The sequence below is a fragment of the Festucalex cinctus genome, chromosome 1, assembly GCF_051991245.1.
Source record: "Festucalex cinctus isolate MCC-2025b chromosome 1, RoL_Fcin_1.0, whole genome shotgun sequence".
Taxonomy (NCBI): domain Eukaryota; kingdom Metazoa; phylum Chordata; class Actinopteri; order Syngnathiformes; family Syngnathidae; genus Festucalex; species Festucalex cinctus.
In genome coordinates this window covers 46,068,326-46,092,204 of record NC_135411.1, presented here as the reverse complement: position 1 = coordinate 46,092,204, position 23,879 = coordinate 46,068,326, and the positions used below count along the sequence as shown (strand labels likewise).

The window sequence follows — 23,879 nt, the reverse complement described above, 5'->3', positions numbered from 1 at the left end:
ATAAGTTTAAATATATTGAGTAAAAGGGGTAGGACTAGATAAGTTTTTAACTTCTTCCTACTCCCTTTTGAACATGTAAGTTATGATTGATTGAATGATTATTTTATTGGGATTTTCTTCTCTTTTGATTGTTGTTGTTTTCTGTTTTATTTCTGCTGTTCATCTGTTTATATGTTCAAAAAAATAATAAAAGGAAAAGGAAAAAGGAAAGTTTATAAGGTTTGTATATACGAATGCGCTGTGTGGAAACGGGTTTTAACATCTATCGTTTATGTAATATTTAAAAAACTAATAAATATACTGTTTTTTTCGTTTTTCTTAAACTGATTTATGAAAAGGACTTGTAATCGCAAACTCTTTTTTTAAAAGCAGTAACTGATTTAGGAGGTGGAGGGGCAATGTATTATGGGGATCATACTTTTTGAAATCTTTAAACTGTCGATTGTAAGAGTCTTCTATCTTGATGTTAGCCTTTTTATCTGAATATGTATGAATGAAATATCTTCTAATTATCAGCTCGGATTATTTCAATGGATAGCCCTGTAACCCTTAGGTTAGTAGTTTTTTAGAAAGTATCTGGGTATGAAATATGTTATGTTAGGAATATGGCGCGTACGTGAAGAAGGTACGTCTGGCTATGTATTTTATGTTTTTGAGTTGTTGTATATAAGATTGCGTTGTACATAAGAATTTTACCCCCTCTTACGTTTTTAATGTGTTATAAAACTAATAAATGTACTGATTTTTTTTTTTTTTTTTAAAGGATTAGGCTTAGAGAAGGTGTTGGTGGCACTCTCATGAGCAGAGTGCGCAAGTTGTTTTACCCCCTCTGCAGATGCGTACACGTATAAAATGCTATTTTTCTGTTTCTAGTTTTGTTACCGCTAGTGCTATAATTTGTGTCTATACGATTGTATCGGATGTCTCTATGTATTTTTGTTGTAGTTTAAGTTTATGAGGTTTGTATATACGAAAGCGCTGCGCGGAAATGGGTTTTATCCTCTTATCGTTTTTGTAATATTTAAAAAAACTAATAAATATACTGTTTTTTTTTTTTTTGTTTTACTTAAACTGATTTATGAAAAGGACTTGTAATCGTAAACTTTTTTTTTTTTTAAAGCAGTAACTGATTTAGGAGGCGGAGGGGGAGGCTGGTTCAAAGTGTGCATGTGTGCATGCGTGTGTAAGGTGTCAGTGTTTACTCCGAGGGGGCAGTAAAACAGTCTTTGAAAGTGATTGTCATACGATGCTTCGATCTGAAGTATACTACTTTGTAGTCGTGTATAAATAATTTTATACATTCTTTTTAAAAAGAGAGAAATGTAGGTACGAATGTTCGAGCCTGTTAAAATGCAGCGAACTTTATACTTGATTTAGAAATTATTCTTTAATTTACTAGGGCAATGTATTGTGGGGGTCATACTTTTTGAAATCTTTAAGCTGGTGTTTGTAAGAGTCTTCTATCTTGATGTTAACCTTTTTATTTGATGATGTATGAATGAAATATCTTCTAATTATTACCATGGCTTCTATCAATACCCTTGTAAGGCTTAGGATTGTAGTTTTTTAGAAAGTATTCGGGTATGAAATATGTTATGTTCGGGACATGGTGCGTACGCGAAGAAGGTCGATGTAGTTTTATTTTTGTTTTGTTTACGATTTAGTTTTTTTTTTTTAGGGGGATGTAGGCATCGTTTTAAGGTGCCAGGTGTATTTTGTGTAAATAATATATGGATACTTTCTTTTTATTTTTGTTACCGATAGTGCTTTGTTTCGTGAAACCCTTATGTTTTGTTTTGTTTCTTGTTTTTTTTAACTTACCCTTCGAAGATAAATAAAACGTCTTTAGACTTATCGCTAGCGAAGATGTAGCACGTTTAACATTCTAAATAGTTTTATCGCTGCACGACGTATTCGAACTAAGAGATCCCAAGTCTTTGTGAGTTTTTTTTTTCTTTTAAATACTTAGAAATACCCATTGTTAAATTAGCCTATAAGATATTATTGAATATGATAGGCTGTAAGATTAGCTATACTAAATCACCCCTGGATTTAAAACACAAAACTATGAGATTTAATCAGAGCGTAACAATCTACCGCGACGATCTTTTTTAATCTTAAAACCGCTCTTTGCAGCAATTTACCTAAATATATAGTGAACAAACGTGTATCTTGTATGACTAAGAGACATTTAACTTTTGATTGAACGATTTATTTTTTTCCTTACAAATCGCGCTTACTTTCCAATGATACGCGTAGGTAAACAATTTTTTACAAGCATGATTGTGAAATAACAGCTACTAAATTACTTAATTTGAATGAATAATATTATTTAAGACGTCTACCCATCTAACGCTTTAAAAATAGCGACATAATTCAGATAAAAATATTATTCGTACTATATTGTTTTGTTTTTTTTTACAATAGTTTCCGAGTTCTCACAATAGATGTTCGATGATACTATTTTATGTTTTTCTTACCGGTATGATTAACTTGGATTACATTTATGACTTTTCGCTATTATCTTTGCATCGTTTTAAGGTGGCCGGTGTATTTTGTACAAATAATATATGGATACTTATTGATTTTTGATCAATTTTTACTCGTATATTTACCTACTTTTGCTTTTAGGCGTATGTTAGTTAGTTAGTTACTTGTATATGAGTGCGTATTCTAACTTTCCCATTCACTTCTTGGTTCCATTCCATCACCCCTGTGAGACCGGACTCGTCTACTTAATATCACTAAAGTCTGTTCAAAAATCATTGGACACCCTGTCAGAGCCTTATCTTCCTTTTGTGACCGAATCCTGCTCGATCCGTTTCACTCACTTCATCGAATGTTTGAGTGGCGTTCATCATCTCAGCAGGCTGAGACGCCCCACTCTGACGAACACAGCGGCGGAGAAGTAGGAGGTGGACTACATTTGTCCCCAGATCACTAAAATCTCTTGAACAGTGACCCCCCTCCCGGGCCAAATTGCGACAGACTGACTGACTGACACGTAGCACTTTAGTGTGAAGCACGGAGCACTTTCTTTTGTTGTTTTTTTTATTGTTATTTATTATTTTTCGTATTTGTTTTTTTTTTTTAATGTTCATTGGTTTCATGTTTTGTTTTTTAACTTCCCCTCGAGGACAAATAAAAGCGTTTTTGAATTGAATATTTAATTACTTGTAGTATTTTATTCATTTTTAAGTTATTTTTTGTTTGTTTTTTATAAAGTCAAATTATTACCTTTATGAAACTTTTTAGTTCTCCTTACGCTTTACTATGAAATGTTTCAAAATACTCGGTCCCTCCAAAACAAAGTAAAACAAAACGTGTTTACACATTTTTACGGATTTTAAAAATTCTAGGCGTAACTTTGCCGAGTATTAATCGCCCGCTTGTATTTTTATTGAATGCGTACGTATACCGTTAAAATTTGTAATTAATATTTAACAACACGATTCCCGTATTGACTAATTATTCGTGAGGCTAACGTTTTATAATTTAAAGTTATTCAGAGAGTTTACTCTTTAGCGACGTCTTTACACGCTTTAAACGTCGGCTTATACCCCTTGTGTCTTTACTGACGAATATTATCGTTAAATGTTTTATCCCGGATTAAAACAGGGGGACTTATTCAAAGATGTTTTATTTTACGGTAAATGTTTTTATATTAGTCGCATATTGATTTTAATGTGCGAAGGAATCAAGGAGACTCTCTGACTTTCATTTTTAAAAAAATCTGTTGTTTTAGCGCCACCAACCTTTTTTTGGTAAAAACCACGCCCCTGTGGGGGGGGTCTCGTGCTAATAAAGACCGCTCCCCCTTCGGCAAAAAAAAAACCTAACATTGCGAACGTTTAATAATCTTTGAGGAGATTCACTAGTGCCACCACCTCCGGGGGATCGAGTTAGAACGATCTGGACATCCCCACGACTCTCCAGAAGTATGCAGATTTTCAGCGAGCCGCCAAATCTTACAGCATCTAGTCCTGAGCGTTCGGACGTCGAAGAGGATGAGGCAAACGTAACCTTTATCGACGGACCCTACCGGAGTTCCAGCCCCATGACCGCTTGCAACTTATCCTCGACATCGTCTACTGACTTCGGGTCTACGGTATCCATCCCGGTAAACTACTTTTGACGAATCGATGTAGCCTAATAACATCAATAATAATTAAAAAAAAGGAGGGTTACCCACGTTTATATTTACAGATGATAGACCCTATCGCTGAGGAAGAGGAGAATAACCCTCCGCCCGGGTCTCCTCAACCCGGTGATCGCCCGAATGAGGACGGTACGGAAAGTAACGTTTCCTCTCTTGAGACCTCCGTGGCCGACGACGACTCGCTAACCAGTCTACCGACGGCTTCTGCCGGGCCTAAGGAGAGGGAGGGTGAATTGGTTTGGAATTACACACCGGACGTGTGGGTAATAAATGCAAGATATAATTGTATTAAGCAGACTGTTAGCTATATATTGATGAGCGCTATCCATAAATATAGCAGAGAGAATTGCTCCGGATGTGATTTCAAATTACCGAGTCAATTAAGACATCCCTGCTTATTTTATGATCGGGAACCGTATTATCTTGCTCGGAATTTTGAAGGTATCATGAAACTACTGTGTAACGGACGTTTTCTGTCGACGATTCACCGTATCTTAACCATAACCCATCGTGAGACGACTACCGAGGAAGTCCAACGCATCGTAGAATTTGTGCTACACGATTACGTTCATGAGCGTATGGTGTTAGACAGAATTAAGATCGTTCTCGATAACTGTTGGGACGGAGGACTGAGCCATGAACAACTGGATCTGATCGCTGATTGGTACGTGTGAGATGGGCGAATCTTTTTCGAAAGCTTGCATAATTGGATAGAAAACCATTTTACACACATCCATTGAGAACAAAACTGTTGAAGAACCGTGTAAACATGACTAACACGATGGAATATGTATTGAATAATTGGTGTAACCATGATATTAAAGCGGGACATTTGGTGACCGTCATGACGTTGTTTATTGACTGTGCTAAATATTATTACGACAACGACGAGTCTTTGAATCTAAAAAATGAAATGAAAAACTTCCAAACTGTTAATGAAAGCAAGGTGCGTCCCTATGTTTTATTTGAGGTGCTTTACAATGTATATCATGTCTTTTTGTTGACGTCCCGTGTAACTAAATAAAAAATATATCTGTATGGATTAAAATCATGTTTATCGTTTGTTTTCTTATCGAGTTTTAGACCACCGGTGGAGCAAGGAAGTGGCGAGGGATGCGTGGATAGGAATTAAAAAACTATTAAACTTCTAGTGATAAAGACTTTAGTTTCTCTTTTTAAGACCAAAAAATAACTTAAAAATGAATAAAATACTACAAGTAATTAAATATTCAATTCAAAAACGCTTTTATTTGTCCTCGAGGGGAAGTTAAAAAACAAAACATGAAACCAATGAACATTAAAAAAAAAAAACAAATACGAAAAATAATAAATAACAATAAAAAAAACAACAAAAGAAAGTGCTCCGTGCTTCACACTAAAGTGCTACGTGTCAGTCAGTCAGTCTGTCGCAATTTGGCCCGGGAGGGGGGTCACTGTTCAAGAGATTTTAGTGATCTGGGGACAAATGTAGTCCACCTCCTACTTCTCCGCCGCTGTGTTCGTCAGAGTGGGGCGTCTCAGCCTGCTGAGATGATGAACGCCACTCAAACATTCGATGAAGTGAGTGAAACGGATCGAGCAGGATTCGGTCACAAAAGGAAGATAAGGCTCTGACAGGGTGTCCAATGATTTTTGAACAGACTTTAGTGATATTAAGTAGACGAGTCCGGTCTCACAGGGGTGATGGAATGGAACCAAGAAGTGAATGGGAAAGTTAGAATACGCACTCATATACAAGTAACTAACTAACTAACATACGCCTAAAAGCAAAAGTAGGTAAATATACGAGTAAAAATTGATCAAAAATCAATAAGTATCCATATATTATTTGTACAAAATACACCGGCCACCTTAAAACGATGCAAAGATAATAGCGAAAAGTCATAAATGTAATCCAAGTTAATCATACCGGTAAGAAAAACATAAAATAGTATCATCGAACATCTATTGTGAGAACTCGGAAACTATTGTAAAAAAAAACAAAACAATATAGTACGAATAATATTTTTATCTGAATTATGTCGCTATTTTTAAAGCGTTAGATGGGTAGACGTCTTAAATAATATTATTCATTCAAATTAAGTAATTTAGTAGCTGTTATTTCACAATCATGCTTGTAAAAAATTGTTTACCTACGCGTATCATTGGAAAGTAAGCGCGATTTGTAAGGAAAAAAATAAATCGTTCAATCAAAAGTTAAATGTCTCTTAGTCATACAAGATACACGTTTGTTCACTATATATTTAGGTAAATTGCTGCAAAGAGCGGTTTTAAGATTAAAAAAGATCGTCGCGGTAGATTGTTACGCTCTGATTAAATCTCATAGTTTTGTGTTTTAAATCCAGGGGTGATTTAGTATAGCTAATCTTACAGCCTATCATATTCAATAATATCTTATAGGCTAATTTAACAATGGGTATTTCTAAGTATTTAAAAGAAAAAAAAAACTCACAAAGACTTGGGATCTCTTAGTTCGAATACGTCGTGCAGCGATAAAACTATTTAGAATGTTAAACGTGCTACATCTTCGCTAGCGATAAGTCTAAAGACGTTTTATTTATCTTCGAAGGGTAAGTTAAAAAAAACAAGAAACAAAACAAAACATAAGGGTTTCACGAAACAAAGCACTATCGGTAACAAAAATAAAAAGAAAGTATCCATATATTATTTACACAAAATACACCTGGCACCTTAAAACGATGCCTACATCCCCCTAAAAAAAAAAAACTAAATCGTAAACAAAACAAAAATAAAACTACATCGACCTTCTTCGCGTACGCACCATGTCCCGAACATAACATATTTCATACCCGAATACTTTCTAAAAAACTACAATCCTAAGCCTTACAAGGGTATTGATAGAAGCCATGGTAATAATTAGAAGATATTTCATTCATACATCATCAAATAAAAAGGTTAACATCAAGATAGAAGACTCTTACAAACACCAGCTTAAAGATTTCAAAAAGTATGACCCCCACAATACATTGCCCTAGTAAATTAAAGAATAATTTCTAAATCAAGTATAAAGTTCGCTGCATTTTAACAGGCTCGAACATTCGTACCTACATTTCTCTCTTTTTAAAAAGAATGTATAAAATTATTTATACACGACTACAAAGTAGTATACTTCAGATCGAAGCATCGTATGACAATCACTTTCAAAGACTGTTTTACTGCCCCCTCGGAGTAAACACTGACACCTTACACACGCATGCACACATGCACACTTTGAACCAGCCTCCCCCTCCGCCTCCTAAATCAGTTACTGCTTTAAAAAAAAAAAAAGTTTACGATTACAAGTCCTTTTCATAAATCAGTTTAAGTAAAACAAAAAAAAAAAAAACAGTATATTTATTAGTTTTTTTAAATATTACAAAAACGATAAGAGGATAAAACCCATTTCCGCGCAGCGCTTTCGTATATACAAACCTCATAAACTTAAACTACAACAAAAATACATAGAGACATCCGATACAATCGTATAGACACAAATTATAGCACTAGCGGTAACAAAACTAGAAACAGAAAAATAGCATTTTATACGTGTACGCATCTGCAGAGGGGGTAAAACAACTTGCGCACTCTGCTCATGAGAGTGCCACCAACACCTTCTCTAAGCCTAATCCTTTAAAAAAAAAAAAAAAAATCAGTACATTTATTAGTTTTATAACACATTAAAAACGTAAGAGGGGGTAAAATTCTTATGTACAACGCAATCTTATATACAACAACTCAAAAACATAAAATACATAGCCAGACGTACCTTCTTCACGTACGCGCCATATTCCTAACATAACATATTTCATACCCAGATACTTTCTAAAAAACTACTAACCTAAGGGTTACAGGGCTATCCATTGAAATAATCCGAGCTGATAATTAGAAGATATTTCATTCATACATATTCAGATAAAAAGGCTAACATCAAGATAGAAGACTCTTACAATCGACAGTTTAAAGATTTCAAAAAGTATGATCCCCATAATACATTGCCCCTCCACCTCCTAAATCAGTTACTGCTTTTAAAAAAAGAGTTTGCGATTACAAGTCCTTTTCATAAATCAGTTTAAGAAAAACGAAAAAAACAGTATATTTATTAGTTTTTTAAATATTACATAAACGATAGATGTTAAAACCTGTTTCCACACAGCGCATTCGTATATACAAACCTTATAAACTTTCCTTTTTCCTTTTCCTTTTATTATTTTTTTGAACATATAAACAGATGAACAGCAGAAATAAAACAGAAAACAACAACAATCAAAAGAGAAGAAAATCCCAATAAAATAATCATTCAATCAATCATAACTTACATGTTCAAAAGGGAGTAGGAAGAAGTTAAAAACTTATCTAGTCCTACCCCTTTTACTCAATATATTTAAACTTATTTCATTATTAATACAATTTTAATTTACTAATTATTAAAAAAATAAAATAAAAAAAAAATAATAATAATAATAATAAATGATATATATAATCCAAGTTATATATATATATATACATATATACATACATACACACACATATATATATATATATATATATACATATACACATATACATACATACATATACACACATATACACAAGTGCACTTAACATATTCACATTTACCAAAAACATATATACATAAATTTACTAAACATATACCATAATACCTAGACTTAAACAACAACAAAAACTTGGCTTACATCAGTAGACTCAGTAGTTGATGTATCTGATGAGTGAGGTACCCTGTCTAAAAGTTTGTCAGTTGTTGATAATGTCTCTACAAAAACCATTTCAGAGTTGTTGCTGGAAAGGGGTGTGAAAAACCAGCTGGGGGAAATCACACCTCAATCTTCGTTTCAGTATATCCTGTCTGAAATAGAAAATTAAAGGGAAAGTTGAGCACAAGATGCACATATTCACATCACAGTAGGGCTGCTCTATTATGGAAAAAAATACTCATCACAATTATTTTGGTAATAAATGAAATCAAGATTATTCTAAACAATTATATTTTGTTCAAATCAAGGAAATATTTAAACATTTGAAAATAAGACAATTACAATCATATGAAACTATAATTATGTAAGTTGCTTTTGGATCCAACAAAATTTATAATATATTATTATTATTATTATTATTATTATTATTATTATTATTATTACGTTAGCAAAAATTTGAAGTTGGGGTGCAGTGTGTGTGCAGTAAGCTAGTTTTGACATGGGTGTGTGGTAAAATAACTCGTGTGGGCGTGCCACAACTCAAAATTTGTATTATTAGTGCTGCAGCTATTGAATATTTTGGTATTTGGATATCCTACTGAAAATTCTAGTGAATAATCGTATATTTGGATAGAAATACAAATATACCTATAGGCCTATATACTTTCTTGGTCAAAGAACAATTATAAATACAGAAGACAAAAAAACACATTTGCATGTAATAATTAACAACCAACCGGTTTTCATTTTTAGAGAATCGATTTTATTTATTTATTTATTTTTAACTTAAATTGAGCTTGTCAGCAAACTATTTTTCTCTGAAACAGTGAGATTTTAGACAAATCTCTCCCCATAGATTTCAGATAATGTGTTTCAATATGAAGATTTATATGTTACCTGTAGTCTGAAGCATCAAGATCCCCGTGTTTCTTAACACTGTTCACAAACCCCTTAGCTTGTCCATTCTCATCACATCTTTGTCAACTATAATCCTTTGACGGATTACTTGTTCACAAAAAGAATTTGTAGCTCTCAGCATTGGGTTGTCTAAAACACACACACACTTAATATGTACAGAGTCATGCTTTCTAATTAATGCTGTCTCGAAATGTAAACAGTATACAAGTGACATATTGCTGACCAATGCTTTACTTTTGAAATGTGTAATTTTAGCAAAGTGACAATGAAATAGTGCAATGTAACAACTCACATTTGTTCGTCCCTGGTTGCTGTTTCTGTTGCTGTTGACTTTAAGACCCTTGTGTAATCTCTGAAACAAAACTGCACCTCCATTGTGACACAGTCTTTTGTCTTGAATATGCAGAAGAATGGAACAGTCTTTCTTCATCTCAGCGGCCTGCAGCAACCAACCCGCCTTTAGACAAAAAAACAATTACATTATAAGTGTTATTGTCACATCACCTCTTTACAGTATATGCACATCACAGATTTAAGTAAAGTAAAGTGTTTGTTGAGGTTGATGAGAGAGAGTTTGGGGAAAAGGGAGTGTGTAGCTGTGACTATATTATGACTGATGGGGACAGGTAACTCGAGTTTGGTAACAACTGTTGGATTCACTCGATAAATCACTCAGCAGCTCGCCTTTTTTAATAAACTATAGCCTTAAAACTTAACCTAGCAACAAATTATTTTCAGCCCTATACTAAATATCAGTCACATTAATAACAGAAATGGGCACGCGTGTGTGTAGCACATACCTGCTGACAATGTTTCTGCTTTGGCGAGATGATCCCTCTTCCGTGTGCCTTCCAATCCCAGACGAGTCTACTTTGAAATTTATTTTTACAAATGATGCAGATGGCTGGAATAACGGGGCCAGCTGAAGCGATGGGCAAACCTGAACGGGAACGAAGTTTTTTCACCACTTTCTTTCTAACTTTTTTTCTCCTTTCGCTCTCGGACTTTGTGGTCGCCATTTTTGATATGCGGTTGCTATGGTGAGGAGAAAGCAGCAGCTACCTGATTGGCTCGTGTGACCTAAATCACACCGCTACCGACCTAGTGGCACTACGCCCATCCGAGAGATCACTGCGCCTCATCGTAAAATAGTGCCGGGGTTTCACCACCGAAAACACAATCATAAACATAAAATAATAAAAACATACACGTCTAAGCATACCTATAAACATCACGTATATATAAAATGTACAAATTCTAGCATCCATCGTCTTATAATAGATACCATATAAAAATAAAACGTATCATTTGTAACCGAAACGTAAAAGAGTTAAGTTTGGTTTAATATAGGGATAGTGTTCAGTAACATTAAAAAGATGGCTGCAGGGGGGTTTAGTATGATGCTAGTTTCGATCTGCTGTCGCCAAAAATTTAAAATTAACCCTACTTAATATTTAAAGGCTACTCTAATGCCATACATTGTTCCGTCATCCAAATTGTATAATTTACAAATTGAGTACCTTTGAATCAAATTTTTAGGTTTTACATTCATTATCAACATTTTATTACCCTAATTTACTTTTGTAGACTAACTTTAATGCTCCCTCTCTTAATCATACGCTGTAACATCCTTTGCCCTTTAGATGACGCCGTTTACCACGGCGTGAGGGAGTCACACCTCCCCGCCACCCCATTGGCTTTTACATAGTCACACAGACAGACAAGTTTTTAGTCTAAGAAAAAGAAGGACGCGGTTCTGAAATGGGTTAAATAACCGCCCTTTACGCACGAATAATCTATTTTTTCGTCTATATTTCCCCCTCTCCATCGGTTAGAATTGGTTAGAAACAGAAACTTTATTTTTTTTATTTTATTTTTTAAAAAAGAAAAAAAACCCTCGAAGGAGACGCGACTTCATATTCCGAAACACCGGTAAGTCTCTTTTATTTATTTAAAAAACATAAAACAAATGGATAACATTTTTTTAATATTCACAACACTTTAACTCGAATAAGTGAGCCTCGTACTAATTTACATTCACGCACGCACATACCCGATAGAGGGGGGCGGTGGTGGGGGCTTCCTGCCGCCCAACATGGTGATAAGGGGGGTCGGGGGTTCCTACGGTTGGTACCCGTTCTACTTCAAAGTAGGTAGCTTTATCAGTAATTCGAATTACAGGGGGGGGCGCTTCCCCCATTGCTACTTCAAAAGCTGGTGGTAGGATCCTTCCTGTAAGATGAAAAAAAGTTTATTAACACGAGGATGTCGAAATAATATTATCAGCTGGTAGAGTTTCCTCTCAGACAACAAAGCTACTGTTTGGGGGTTCAAAGGAAGTACGTAGACAGTCGGGTGGGGGTGTTTGTTGAAGGGTGGGGGGACCGGATAACATGTGTTTGATGTTGTGGGAAACAGAATATCATCAATCATTTTGACAGAAGCCGTCTTCCGGCCTCTGATTGGTTAAGACGATGAGAGGGGTGGTTTCCGATCTCTGATTGGCTAAGACGAAGAGGGGGGTGGGGAGGGGGGTGTAGGATGTCATCAATCATTTTTGACAGAAGCCGTCTTCCGGCCTCTGATTGGTTGAGAAGGTGGCATGTGGGTAGGGCTTAATTCAAAATAACGGGTTCTGATTGGCTAAGAAAGCGGAAGGGGGCGGGGCTTACTTCAAAGGGTTAGGATATGAATGGTTTTATTGGGGGGGGGGGGGGGGGGGCAATAAAGTTTTATGGGGGGGGGGGCAATAAAGTTTTATTGGGGGGGCAATAAATCATTGTTTTATTGGGGGTCATAAATCACTTTTTGACATTTGCCGCAGTGTTACTATATATCATGTAATTTTAAGGGAATATGATAGATTAGGATATCAGGTTTTTCTTTAAAATGATCTCTCATTACTTTTTTTTGGGGGGTGGGGGGTTATGTATCAGAAGTACTAGTGGTATCGGTATTTGGTATCAGTGAGTACTTTTTCAGGCTGATACCAGTACAAGTAGGCCCTACTCAACTGTTGAGTGGTATCGAACATCCCTAAATGTGGCAAAAACTGTTATATGTCTTTACATTTGATTAAATTATGGCATTACTGCAAGTAAAGCTCTTTTTTTTTCTTTAATTGAAATTTAAAAAACAGTTATTGAGTTGTATGTTTGGCCACCACTATCTACAGAGCAGTTTGGGGAGAATGAAAACACTCTTCTTAACAGTCCAACAGCACAGGATTAACATAAATACAACAGTAACCTATACACTTGACAGCATGACATGGACTGAAACTGATATTGAATAGAAATAAAGCCTGTTGTCATATGAACGCATGAATACATTCGCGGCGCCGCATATTAAACGTCGAGCCGAGTGGGATTAAATAGCATGCAGAGGGCGGCGTTGATGCTGATTTGACCGAGATTATGCGGATCCAATGAGAGCATCTCTGCACCCCACATGGTCATCCCCAGCACAAACGACATTGTAGAGCATAATCATATCAATGCCCCCCTGTTCTTGCTGTTGGCAGTGATTGCAACTCAACAAAATCTGGGAGATTTAGGGCAGCGTGAGGTCTCATTTTTGTAGTTGCTACTGTTTTTTGTTTCCTTGGTCACTTTGACTACAGTGGTGCCTTGAGATACAAGTGACTTAATTTAGGAGTTAATTAATTTTTGAGTTTCAAATTGCTGATTGGACATTTATTTATTTTTTTGCTTTGATGTACAGTCACAAACTTGAGATACAAGCGCTTTATGGTGGCAACTGACAACTCATTTGACAACAAGCAGCAGTTTGGCATATGACATTAGTATATATATATATATATATATATATATATATTTTTTTTTATTTATTTATTTATTTATTTATTTATTTTTTTTAATTAAAAATGTAAAAAAAAAAAAAGAGACTTCAAAGTCAAACTGTTCGCTGACACTGCTGGCTGAAGTTTACAGTCCCATTATTCAATTTCAAAAAAAAATATTCTTCATTTAACCTTTAACAGGTTAGTCCCATTTCGATTAAAAACCTCTTTTTCAAGAGAGTCCTGGCCAAGACAGACAGCAGCAACATTTTAAACATAAAAAAAGAGATTCAACATAAAACAAACAGAATTACATTAATTTACAATTAATCTGAAAATGTTATGTCAAACAGATAGAATCTTCACTTTAGAATTGTGATGTTACTGACTGAAGATGGGCAAGTTTTCATCAAGTTTTCATCAAGATAGTATGTTAAGTGTTTAATTAACCTCTTAAAATCCTTCCATCAATTTTACAATTCAGCAAATTTTCAAAACAGTGATTTTTTTTTTTTTCAAATGACGAATTCATGCAATTAATTGGATTTGTTGCCCAGCCCTAAGATTACGCCAAAGCAATAATATGAAAGACGAAGAAGAAGAAACGCTGACAAGACCGGATACGCGTCATACAGTTTTGACCGGATATAGAGGTCCCACGTACGTTTGTAGTCCCAAAGCGATTGCGGACAATAAAGTAAAGTATGTTTGGGGGGGATGACGAAACAGAAACCTTTTTGGAATTAAAGAAGCGAATATTAATGCAATTGTAGATGAAAAACAGCAAAGAAACGCTACACTTTATCAAGAATTTCAAAAGCAAACTCATAAGTCACCTCCTGTTTTTCTTCTTCTTCCTTTAAATTACTGGTGGATGCCATCTCTATGGTGTATACCGCCACCTACAGCGGCGGAGTCCCCTCTCAATATTTGCAAAGGAAGAACAGATGGAAACCGCTTGCTAAAAAGAAATAAAAACTAAAACTTAAAAACAACAACAACAACAACAACTTTTGGTACACGTTTCTCACTTTACCAAATATTCTATATTTTGATTAAAAGTGTAACAGATTGTGTTGTATGAAAGAACGGTTTATATTTACCGGTACTCAAAAGGACAAAAATAGCAGCATAACATTTTTTTATGGGGTACTCACTATTGAAGATGGGGGATAAAAATCTGTGATAGAGTGAATCCGCAATAAGTTGACCCATAAAGAAGCGAGGGGCCACTCTGTAATCTATATAATAAATATGACGTTTATTGTAATAAAGACCAATTGTTTGTGTTTGTAGAAAAATACATTTGAAAAGGACCTTGAAAAAAATAATCGCATATTAAGTCGCCATCGCTCAGCCCTAATCACAAATTTTATCTGTATCTTTGTGTGAGTGTGCGTGCGTGTGTGATGATAGAGGAAAACTGTGATAACTATTGATCCAAGAAAGGAACATACTATGACCCACGACCAGTGTTGCCACAGTTACCTTGAAAAAGTAACTTAGTTACTTTACTGATTACTTGGTTTTAAAAGTAACTAAATTGCGTTACTGATTACTTGATTTTAAAAGTAACTAAGTTAGATTAAAAGTTACTTTTTTAGTTACTTTCAGCAGCTGCCGATAACACAATCTCAACATAAAAATAATGCAGTAGAAACGGAGTTCCAAATACTTTATTGAAAGTGCATTTTTAACATGAAAATAAAGTTTTTTTTTTTATGAAAAACAAAATAGGCAGTCTCTCTTGACTTCTTGTAACGTAAATACTTTTTATAAAACAAAAAATAAAAATCTATCCAGGTTGAAAATGAAAATCCCCTAAATTCCTCTGTTTGTTTGTTCCGCTATTCCAGTGTGTACACATGTATCAGTTTAAATATTTATTAGTAGTTATTGACAGTTATAATTGTTTTTTGGTTTGTTTGTTTTTTCTCTTCAAAATAAGGATCAGGAAAACAAAAGGTTGATAATTTAATATTAAATATAAATATTTAACCTTTAGACAGACACCAACACAATTAAACAGAATATTTGCACATTGTGAAGTATTTCAGAAACATAAATTTAAGACATGAAATAAACCTACCGTCCAGCCAAAAGAAATATGAAGCCACCTTATGGAACAATAAATCTATCAAACACATTTTAACCACTTAATATATGCAAAAATATTTCCAAAAGTTCATTTCCCTTTTTAATCAACAATTTTTGTATTTAACAATTTTTTTTTCTTTTGTCATCACTTTCATTTTTGGTTAATGTATGACATCTTTTTTTGTTTTTTTAATCTGAGACACGATGATGACCACAGAATCACTACTGTTTATATTTTGGTTTTTGGGCTGTCGTAATCGCGGGCACGTCTCAGTTCTCCTATCTGCTGCTCATGCTAGTTGTAGACATTGACAGGGAGCCACAAACTGAGAAATGAGATACTTGCAGTGTGCTTTTAGCTTAGCTGGTGTGTTGGCTGTGGGACATACCTGTGTCGTTTGAATCCATGCATTGGATCGTCACGGGAGTTATTCTTTTTGGCTCGCGCGCAGTACCAACGCCGGCCCGGGACATACGTGCACCGAGAGGACTCGATAGCCATGGGAAATACCGAGATGTACGGCACCGGCTTCTGCTAACTGTCTCCATTTGTATGTTGTCACTCGTTGCGCGCGCGCGCGCGCGCGCCGTGTCGCGAGCACGGAAACACGGAAGTAGCTTGAATGGTGATGCTACTGAAATGTAAACAAAACAAGTAGAGCACGGCGCAGAACTCTTGCTATTGTTATGAAAACCATAAAGCCTCACTCGCAACCGATACGGTCGTTTAGCTCCCCTTGACGAACGATGGTTCGGTCGAATCGTTTTTTTGTTCCACCCCTACTGAAAACGTAACTTGTCTGACGTCACTCCCCCTGGCGAGAGGGCGGAGACGACCTCATCCCATAATGCTTCACGGACCAGTTGAGGATGGAAATAAATTATTTTTTTTACCACTTTTATGGTCCATAATGCACACTTTTTTTTGTTGTGTTGTGTGCTGTTGGTTAATAAAACTAGTAGTAAAAGTATCATCACTTTTATTTTGAATGTGCAAACCATTCATGACCAGACCATGGCTGAATTCAGTGTGGTGATCAATGACTTCTGCCTCATCTTCGTAGTTAGCAGTAGTTGTTTGTGACTGTTACAACAGTGAGATAGTTTGCCTTCTTCATGAAAATGTGGAGTAACGCATTGATTCTCTGGACAGTAACTTTAAGCAGACTACTTTGTAGAATAAAGTAACGCGTTAGACTATTAGTTACTTTAGAAAGCAACTTTTTTGAGTAACGCGTTACTAAGTAACGCGTTACCGGCAACACTGCCCACGACACACCAAGCCACGTGATCAAACACCAACAAAACTGTCGAGCAGCGTGTAGGGTTGTGCGACTAGTGGCAAAAAAAAAAATGGTTGAGCATGGACGTTCCACAGATATTACAATATATTTTAGACTTTTCTTTTTTTTCTCAGGCGACAGAAGATGGCACGAATATCAAACTCAATATTTTTTCTTCTCCAAAACTTGCAGGAATCACTCAACCCGGCCTTCCTTCGCGACTCCCCGCCATACTCGGCACTCTTTCAATTACTTGATGCATGATGCCTGGGTCAAGCCGGGACACCGCCTCAAACACGTCTCTCCCTTTCATCTGCGGTGATGGCTCTGGTGCAAGAGGTTCACCCGGGCATCAAGAAGCCTGCTGATGTTCTCTTCAAAGGCGCGCCGGTGTCTCTTTCTTCTGCTGTCTTAGTTTTGAGCTTGCCTATATGCACTCTTCATCATGGCTTTTTGTGGAACGATGACGCCCTCTCAGGGGGCCCACACAGGTGGGCAGGTGACTGCAGGTCATCGCGAGGGGAAAGCGTCAACAACAACTGCTTGGCAATTTCACTGTTTGCTGTACGCGGGTTTGTACACCCGGGAACTGGTTCACAGGGTCGTCGGGAAGTGTAAATATGACAACGGCTATGTCGGAAAAAAGCTCGGAAGTTCCTGAAAGGTCGGTACTCTGAGGGTGAGCTGTGAATGCAGAAGAGCGTGTTCCAACTGTTTCCGGCATGCTATATTCCACCCTGACATTCGATGACGCCATCTGATTTACTAGATTTCCACAAATATACTACTCACAAAAAGTTAAGGATATGAAGCTTCTGAGTGAACTTTTAAAGATGAACTTGCAACCATTTCAGAGAAACATTTGAATGCACATGACATTTTTTTAACAACTTCTCTAAAAAGGGATTTGGTCACTAAGCTTAGTCAGAAAGTGCCAACAGCAGGTTGCAAGACAGATACTGGAGGAGTCACAGAAAGGTATAAAAAGTAAACGCTTAGAAAAAAAATATTAGATTTCTTTTTTTTGCTACTTGTTAACAACAAGCTGTGCAAAAAGTACGGAAACATTGAACAGTTGGACAATTAAGTTTAGAGATGGTCAAATTGCATTAACCGTTCATAAGAAATCTCACTCGAAAGCCGAAGATCCCGAGGTTTGTTTTTTTTCTTAAGAAGAGTACCCAATTGCAGATGGGAGGGCCATCTATGAGGAGTTAGGGCTCCGTTGGGAGAAATTTAGGCAAATTACAATTTTAAGTCAAGTGAAACTGGAGTTCAACACAAATGAAAGAGGACTACGACAGAGATAATGATACAGTAGCACATAACACGGATGCACACAAGATTGTGGAGAGACAGTGTACAACGCTAATTGTTGCTAAAGATGCCATCTACACAATCATCTTTAAATTAAACAACTTTACTACGCAGAGAACTTGATAGATCCTTCCACAGTTGCATTCATCTGAGAAACTGCTGCTGTGCTTTGGTAGATACCACTATTTGGTTATCAATGGGGTTCAAAATGGGCTCAGCAGTTAGCTTTGTAAACAATATGAGCTGAGGAGGTTACAGTTACAAAACTCACTAGCAGTATTTTGTTTCCAAATGGGGAAAAGCTGGCTTCTATTTAAGGGAGCCATTCATTTGTCTTAAGTGGATGACGCAGCCACAGACATTAGTTGTGCAACGTGGAGGCATCAAGATTTGATATCACACAACAGCAGACAGAGTGGAACAATGGCAATCAGTTGAGCGCAGACCTCCGCCAAGGTCGGACGATAATGATAGCAAATATCCTTGCGGGAGGGAAAAGACAAATAGAAAGAAAAGCAATTGTGCTTGTTTATTTGCTCTGCAGTTAATACAGAAAATTAAAAAGCTGCAGTCTACAATGTTCCACAACAATGATGAAGGTTGTGGTAGTTGGCAATGCAAATTGATTCGCTACTGGCAGAATTGAACATATAAAATTCACACTAAAAATAGTTGTTTTCCTTTTCCATCAAAGTCATGTGAACATACTGGTAACAAATGTTGTGCATGTAACGGTACGACTACATTCTCAAATGAAAGATTCTCAAATAAAAAGTAATATATAAATGCAAAAGATTTCAGAACAACTTAATCTTTTCTTTTTAAGAAAGTACACCATGAATAGTTTGTTTATTGAAATGTATTTCATCTACCAGAGTTTTCGAATGAGCAACGCAACCACAGCCTGGCCTGAAACTAATTCATGGCGTTTTAATGGGCAAAGATCATTTGAGATGCGAGCGTTCTGAGTTATGAGCATGGTCATGGAACACAATATTTGTATATCAAGACACCAACTGTGTAGTGCCAAAAAAAGAAAAAAGAATGTGTGGAAGTACAACTGTGGAGTGCCAAAAAAAGAAAAAAAGAATGTGTGGAAGTAAAGAAATATTTGGATAAGGATTTTAGGTTGTTATATTTTTGCCTGTGACGTTTGCATAACATAATATTCCCAAGGAACGTTAAATGACAATGTCTAATGGAGATGACCTTCACCTTAAGTACACATGAAACTGACATTGCCAGAGGAATCAAAGTTTGGCCTTGGGGGTGGGACTATGCAACATCTCTGAATTGCTACACAGTGGAATTCACATGATTTGCAGCATTTTATTCATTTGGGTTCGCCTTCAGCATTAACTAACTATCACAGTCTTAACAATCAAGTCATCCTAAAATGAAATGCTCGAATGCCTGACAAAGGCTAAGAATGACACCAGGCTAAAATATGCCCGCCATTGTGACAATTACATTCGGCTAAGCTATTCTCGTCACATCACCCGGGCCCCTTAAAGCTCACGTATCGCAATCACGACATTAACAGCGGCGGCCATTTGGAGGTACATAAAAAATTCAGATCTCATTAAAATTCCCAAGCAAGTCGATAAGGATATCTATGTATCGAAATAACAATTGCGTGTGCCAGTTATAGTAATAGTCATAGCCACACTTTGGTATCATTATCCGTCATAAAACCTTATTCCTCATCTATGAATCACGACTCCATTCTCATTGGATGAAGGGAAAGAGAGTCCAAGGTTGCATGAGAATTCAGCTACTGTATGTTTAATTCCAACAGAATGGAGGGGGTACCCCAAAGAACATGGACAATGGTAAAACCAAAACAGAAGTCAACAGTTTTCTGAAGACATTTTGAACTGTCTGTGAGAAGAGAAGCAATAACTTGGTCAAGATGAAGAATTGATACTTGGGCCAGGACAATTCATTCATTAAATGGTCATGAAAATTAAAGCCGCAAGCAAGCCCTCATGGTAAATCCTCAAAACCGCTGTCAAAAACTGATGTCATGCTGAGCCCACATCATATGTAAAATAGGTGCCATAACTGAGCATCACCTATCCGTGTAGGATACCTGCTTCCAATAGTGGCTCATTTGGGTGATTCCCTAGTTGGAGGCCCTGGAATTGGCCGAAAAATGGACAAGTTCCTGTTAAATTTTAGGGATGTGTCCTTGAAACTTATAAACTCTATCAATAAAATTTTATTAGTATAGAATGTTTCATACTTACAATGAAACTCAAAGTGCTTTGCATGAATCAAAATAATTGTAAACAATGTTCCATGTCACAGACACACACTGTCAGGGTGTTGGGGTGGAGGTTGTGGACCCAAAGGCAGGGAAGCAACGCAAGGCAGGGATGGTCAAAATAGGGATTTAATCAAACAAAAAGGCAAAACATTGAGTGTCCAGAAAACCCCCCAAAAATGTCAAAAAACACATCATGGGTACAACTAAATCAGGAACAAGTCAAGTCAAGTCAAGTCATCTTTATTTATATAGCGCTTTCAAACAGCCTTAGCTGTCACAAAGCCGATTTACAGAAACACAATAAAACAAACACAACACAACTAACAGGACGTGGCACGGACGTGACAACAACAATGCACCCACACAGACTGAACAACGGCAGCAGACTAAGGCCCTGTTCACACGGAAGCAAGGCTGACTTCGTTCCTCAAACAAATCTTGTACAGACAGAACCGTCTCAAGACATGCGAGTATCCAAAAGAAGACGCCTAGGACGTTTAACGGCTGTAATATATATGCCAAGTCTGGAGTGGCGCTGTAGCGCTGCCACAGGGAGTTAACGGAAAGCGTAGAAGAAGAATCAGCGAAGAAGACGAAGCACTGAGCTGAATAGCCCATAGGCCAAGACTTTTGAAGCTGCAAAGCCGCCATATTACTCCTCCCAAGAAATGTTTCTCGGCATATGATCCTATACATATACAATATCAAAATTGGACATTTGAGACAGTACTTTGTAGAAAGAGTATGATTTAAGTTTTAAATGTGTAAAACATAAACAGGACATTTTACAACTTGCCTTAAATACATGATGTAAAAAAGGGGCTCAATATTAGATTTGACAAAAGCGTCTTTTGTTGAATCGCAGTTTTAATTAAAAACAAAAAAAGTTTCCTCCTGTAAACACATTCAGGATATAATATATACATCATGTATTTAAGGCAAGTTGTAAAATTTCTGAAGTCCTGTTGTTTATGTTCTTCCGACATTTTACAACTTGCCTTAAATACATGATGTATATATTATATCCTGAATGTGTTTACAGGAGGAAACTTGCATATTTTTTAATTAAAGAATTATAACTATAATTCAACAAAAGATGCCTCAGCCAAATCTAATGTTGGAGTCTAAGGAACTGAGCGATAAAAGAAAAAAAAAAAAGGGTTCTTCAAAGAAGCAGATAACGTCCATTTGTTTTGTTTTTTTACTAGAATAGTGACCACCGCGGCACCATGTCCCAGGCCTTATACTAACTGCCTACAAGCCGTATATGTCTCATCTGTACGTATACCGTATAGTTTATACAGTAGTCTGCTCGCAAGGTGAGAGGAGCCAGATGGCTGCCCTATGACTTCAACTGCTTGCACAGGCGTGTGTCGGCTATCCAGTCATATATTCAGGTCAGTGCCGATAGCCCATACATGCCCGTGTAAGCTGTTGAAGTGACAGGGCAGCCATCTTACTTTGAAGACCCCCTTTTCTTTTATCGCTCAATTGCTAGGCCCCTGTTGTTTCTACCAAGTACTGTGTCAAATGTTCTCTAATTTCGATACTGTAAATGTATAGGATCTTATGCCGAGAAATGTTTCTTGGGAGGAGTAATATGGCGACCTCGCGTCTTCAAAAGTCTTGGCCTATCGGCTATTCAGATCAGCGTGTCGTCTTCTTCACTGATTATTCCCATCCCTAAGATGAACTACACAGCAAAAAGAGTATAGGTACTAGAAATAAGGGTCACATGCTTTCCTCTGGTCCTGATGAGTGCAACTTGTAAATGTCATCACTCAGTAGGCATCCATACGGTCCTTGGTTCGTGCCTCAGTGGTTTTGAGCGAGACACGAGGCATCACCCTCATCCTGGCTCATATCTGTGATATAAACACTTTGGGCTCGCTCGGGCAGTGACGCACGCCCATTTTCTGTTTCCCGGAGTTCACTTCAGGGTCAAGGCTTTGGCAAGTGGCACACTGGCGGTACTGCAAACATGTAAAAGTGACAAAGATCCCTGAGGATTTACACATTCACCTGAAGTGCCTCCCTCCCTGGGATGCTGCTTGCCCGAGTGCCTTTAACACCAGCAAAAACTAACTTTGTCTAAAAAGAAAAACTCACATAGCCTACACACACACAAAAAACATTACTCAACCCTGCTGCCCTTCTTGTAAAAATTCACACAAATGATAATTGGATTTGCAGTTTGTTGTACAGTACTCACATTTCCTTTACATTCAAGGAGTGTGTGAAAAAGTGGTTATTGAGTGCGGCACAATTCAAAAGAAACATCGTACAAACTACTGCAGACTGTACATCTAATTACTCATTATCATGCACTGTATATGGCATCTCTACCAACTGAATTGTCTAAAAGAAATCATCAACAAGGATTTACTGATGTGTATTTTCAATCCGCTACCAAAATGTAATTAGCAGGGCTTTAGGAGCTACATACACTGGGACAAACATATTGATTTAAGCAAAGGTTAAAAGCCTTTCTCTAACAACATTGATGAAATTCATGTAAAACAAAACCATAGCGAGCGTGGAATTTTGGGAACCTCGGCACGGCAACACAGCCCATTAATGCATCACAAATGTATTAAAAGCCAGAGCCAAAATTATGCGGCCTCAGGCAGGCGGTCTTAACGTCACGACTGCGAGGTGATGCTGCATTCGGTCAATGTCCAAGCACTCTCTCGGTCATGCACACACCAGCGGAGGCTCATTAGCCACTTTGTGAGGCTTGTGATGAAAGCAGTGGTAGCCAAAGGGAGGGGTCGGCCAACGAGAACGGAGGCTGCCACAGAGGCGGCCACTTTAATCAACTGCGCTGCGCGGCGTCCAATTAGCCAGCGGATAAATCACAGCTCTGACCGCAGAAGCCATGCAGGCCTCTGAAGTCAAACGTGCGGACGTGTGAATTTGAAGTCGTTTGGAATTGGATCTTGTTGATCATTTTATGACATTGACTCAATCTAACGTTTGCTATCTAAACGAGCTGTTGTCGATATCAAATTACAATGTGGACTTGAAGAGAGCAAACGTGTCCATTTTAAACAAGGCGCAAATAAAGCTGGCTATTGTGTGTTACTAGTTGTTTAAGGGTTTACTTTACAGATCACAACTGTCATTTTAAGCTGAAGCGATCAGTACTGCCAAATAAAAACGTAGCAATGTTAATGTTTCGTACTCAAACACTGACATTGTAAATGCCTCTCTCAGTCGGTACAAGCTGAGGAATGATACTGCGTGCAAAACAGCGGGTCACTATTGGTACATACACCCACGCCATTGACAAATACTCCTGTTATAACCCTCAGCAAAAGGC

At 37.0% G+C, this 23,879-nt stretch overlaps 1 protein-coding gene across 6 annotated transcripts in view; it reads right to left on the bottom strand.

The window, feature by feature from the left end:
- Positions 1–23,879, bottom strand: part of pde1cb (phosphodiesterase 1C, calmodulin-dependent b) — a 282,706-nt gene that overhangs the window by 207,500 nt on the left and 51,327 nt on the right. Inside the window, exon 1 of one of the 6 annotated variants that reach the window (XM_077537650.1) lies at positions 16,078–16,484. The exons of the other annotated variants lie outside the window; for them this stretch is intronic. Coding sequence (XP_077393776.1) covers positions 16,078–16,190 — 113 coding nt within the window. The 5' untranslated portion in view covers positions 16,191–16,484. Of the gene's footprint in view, positions 1–16,077; positions 16,485–23,879 lie in introns of those variants that run through there. 6 annotated transcript variants of the gene reach the window in all.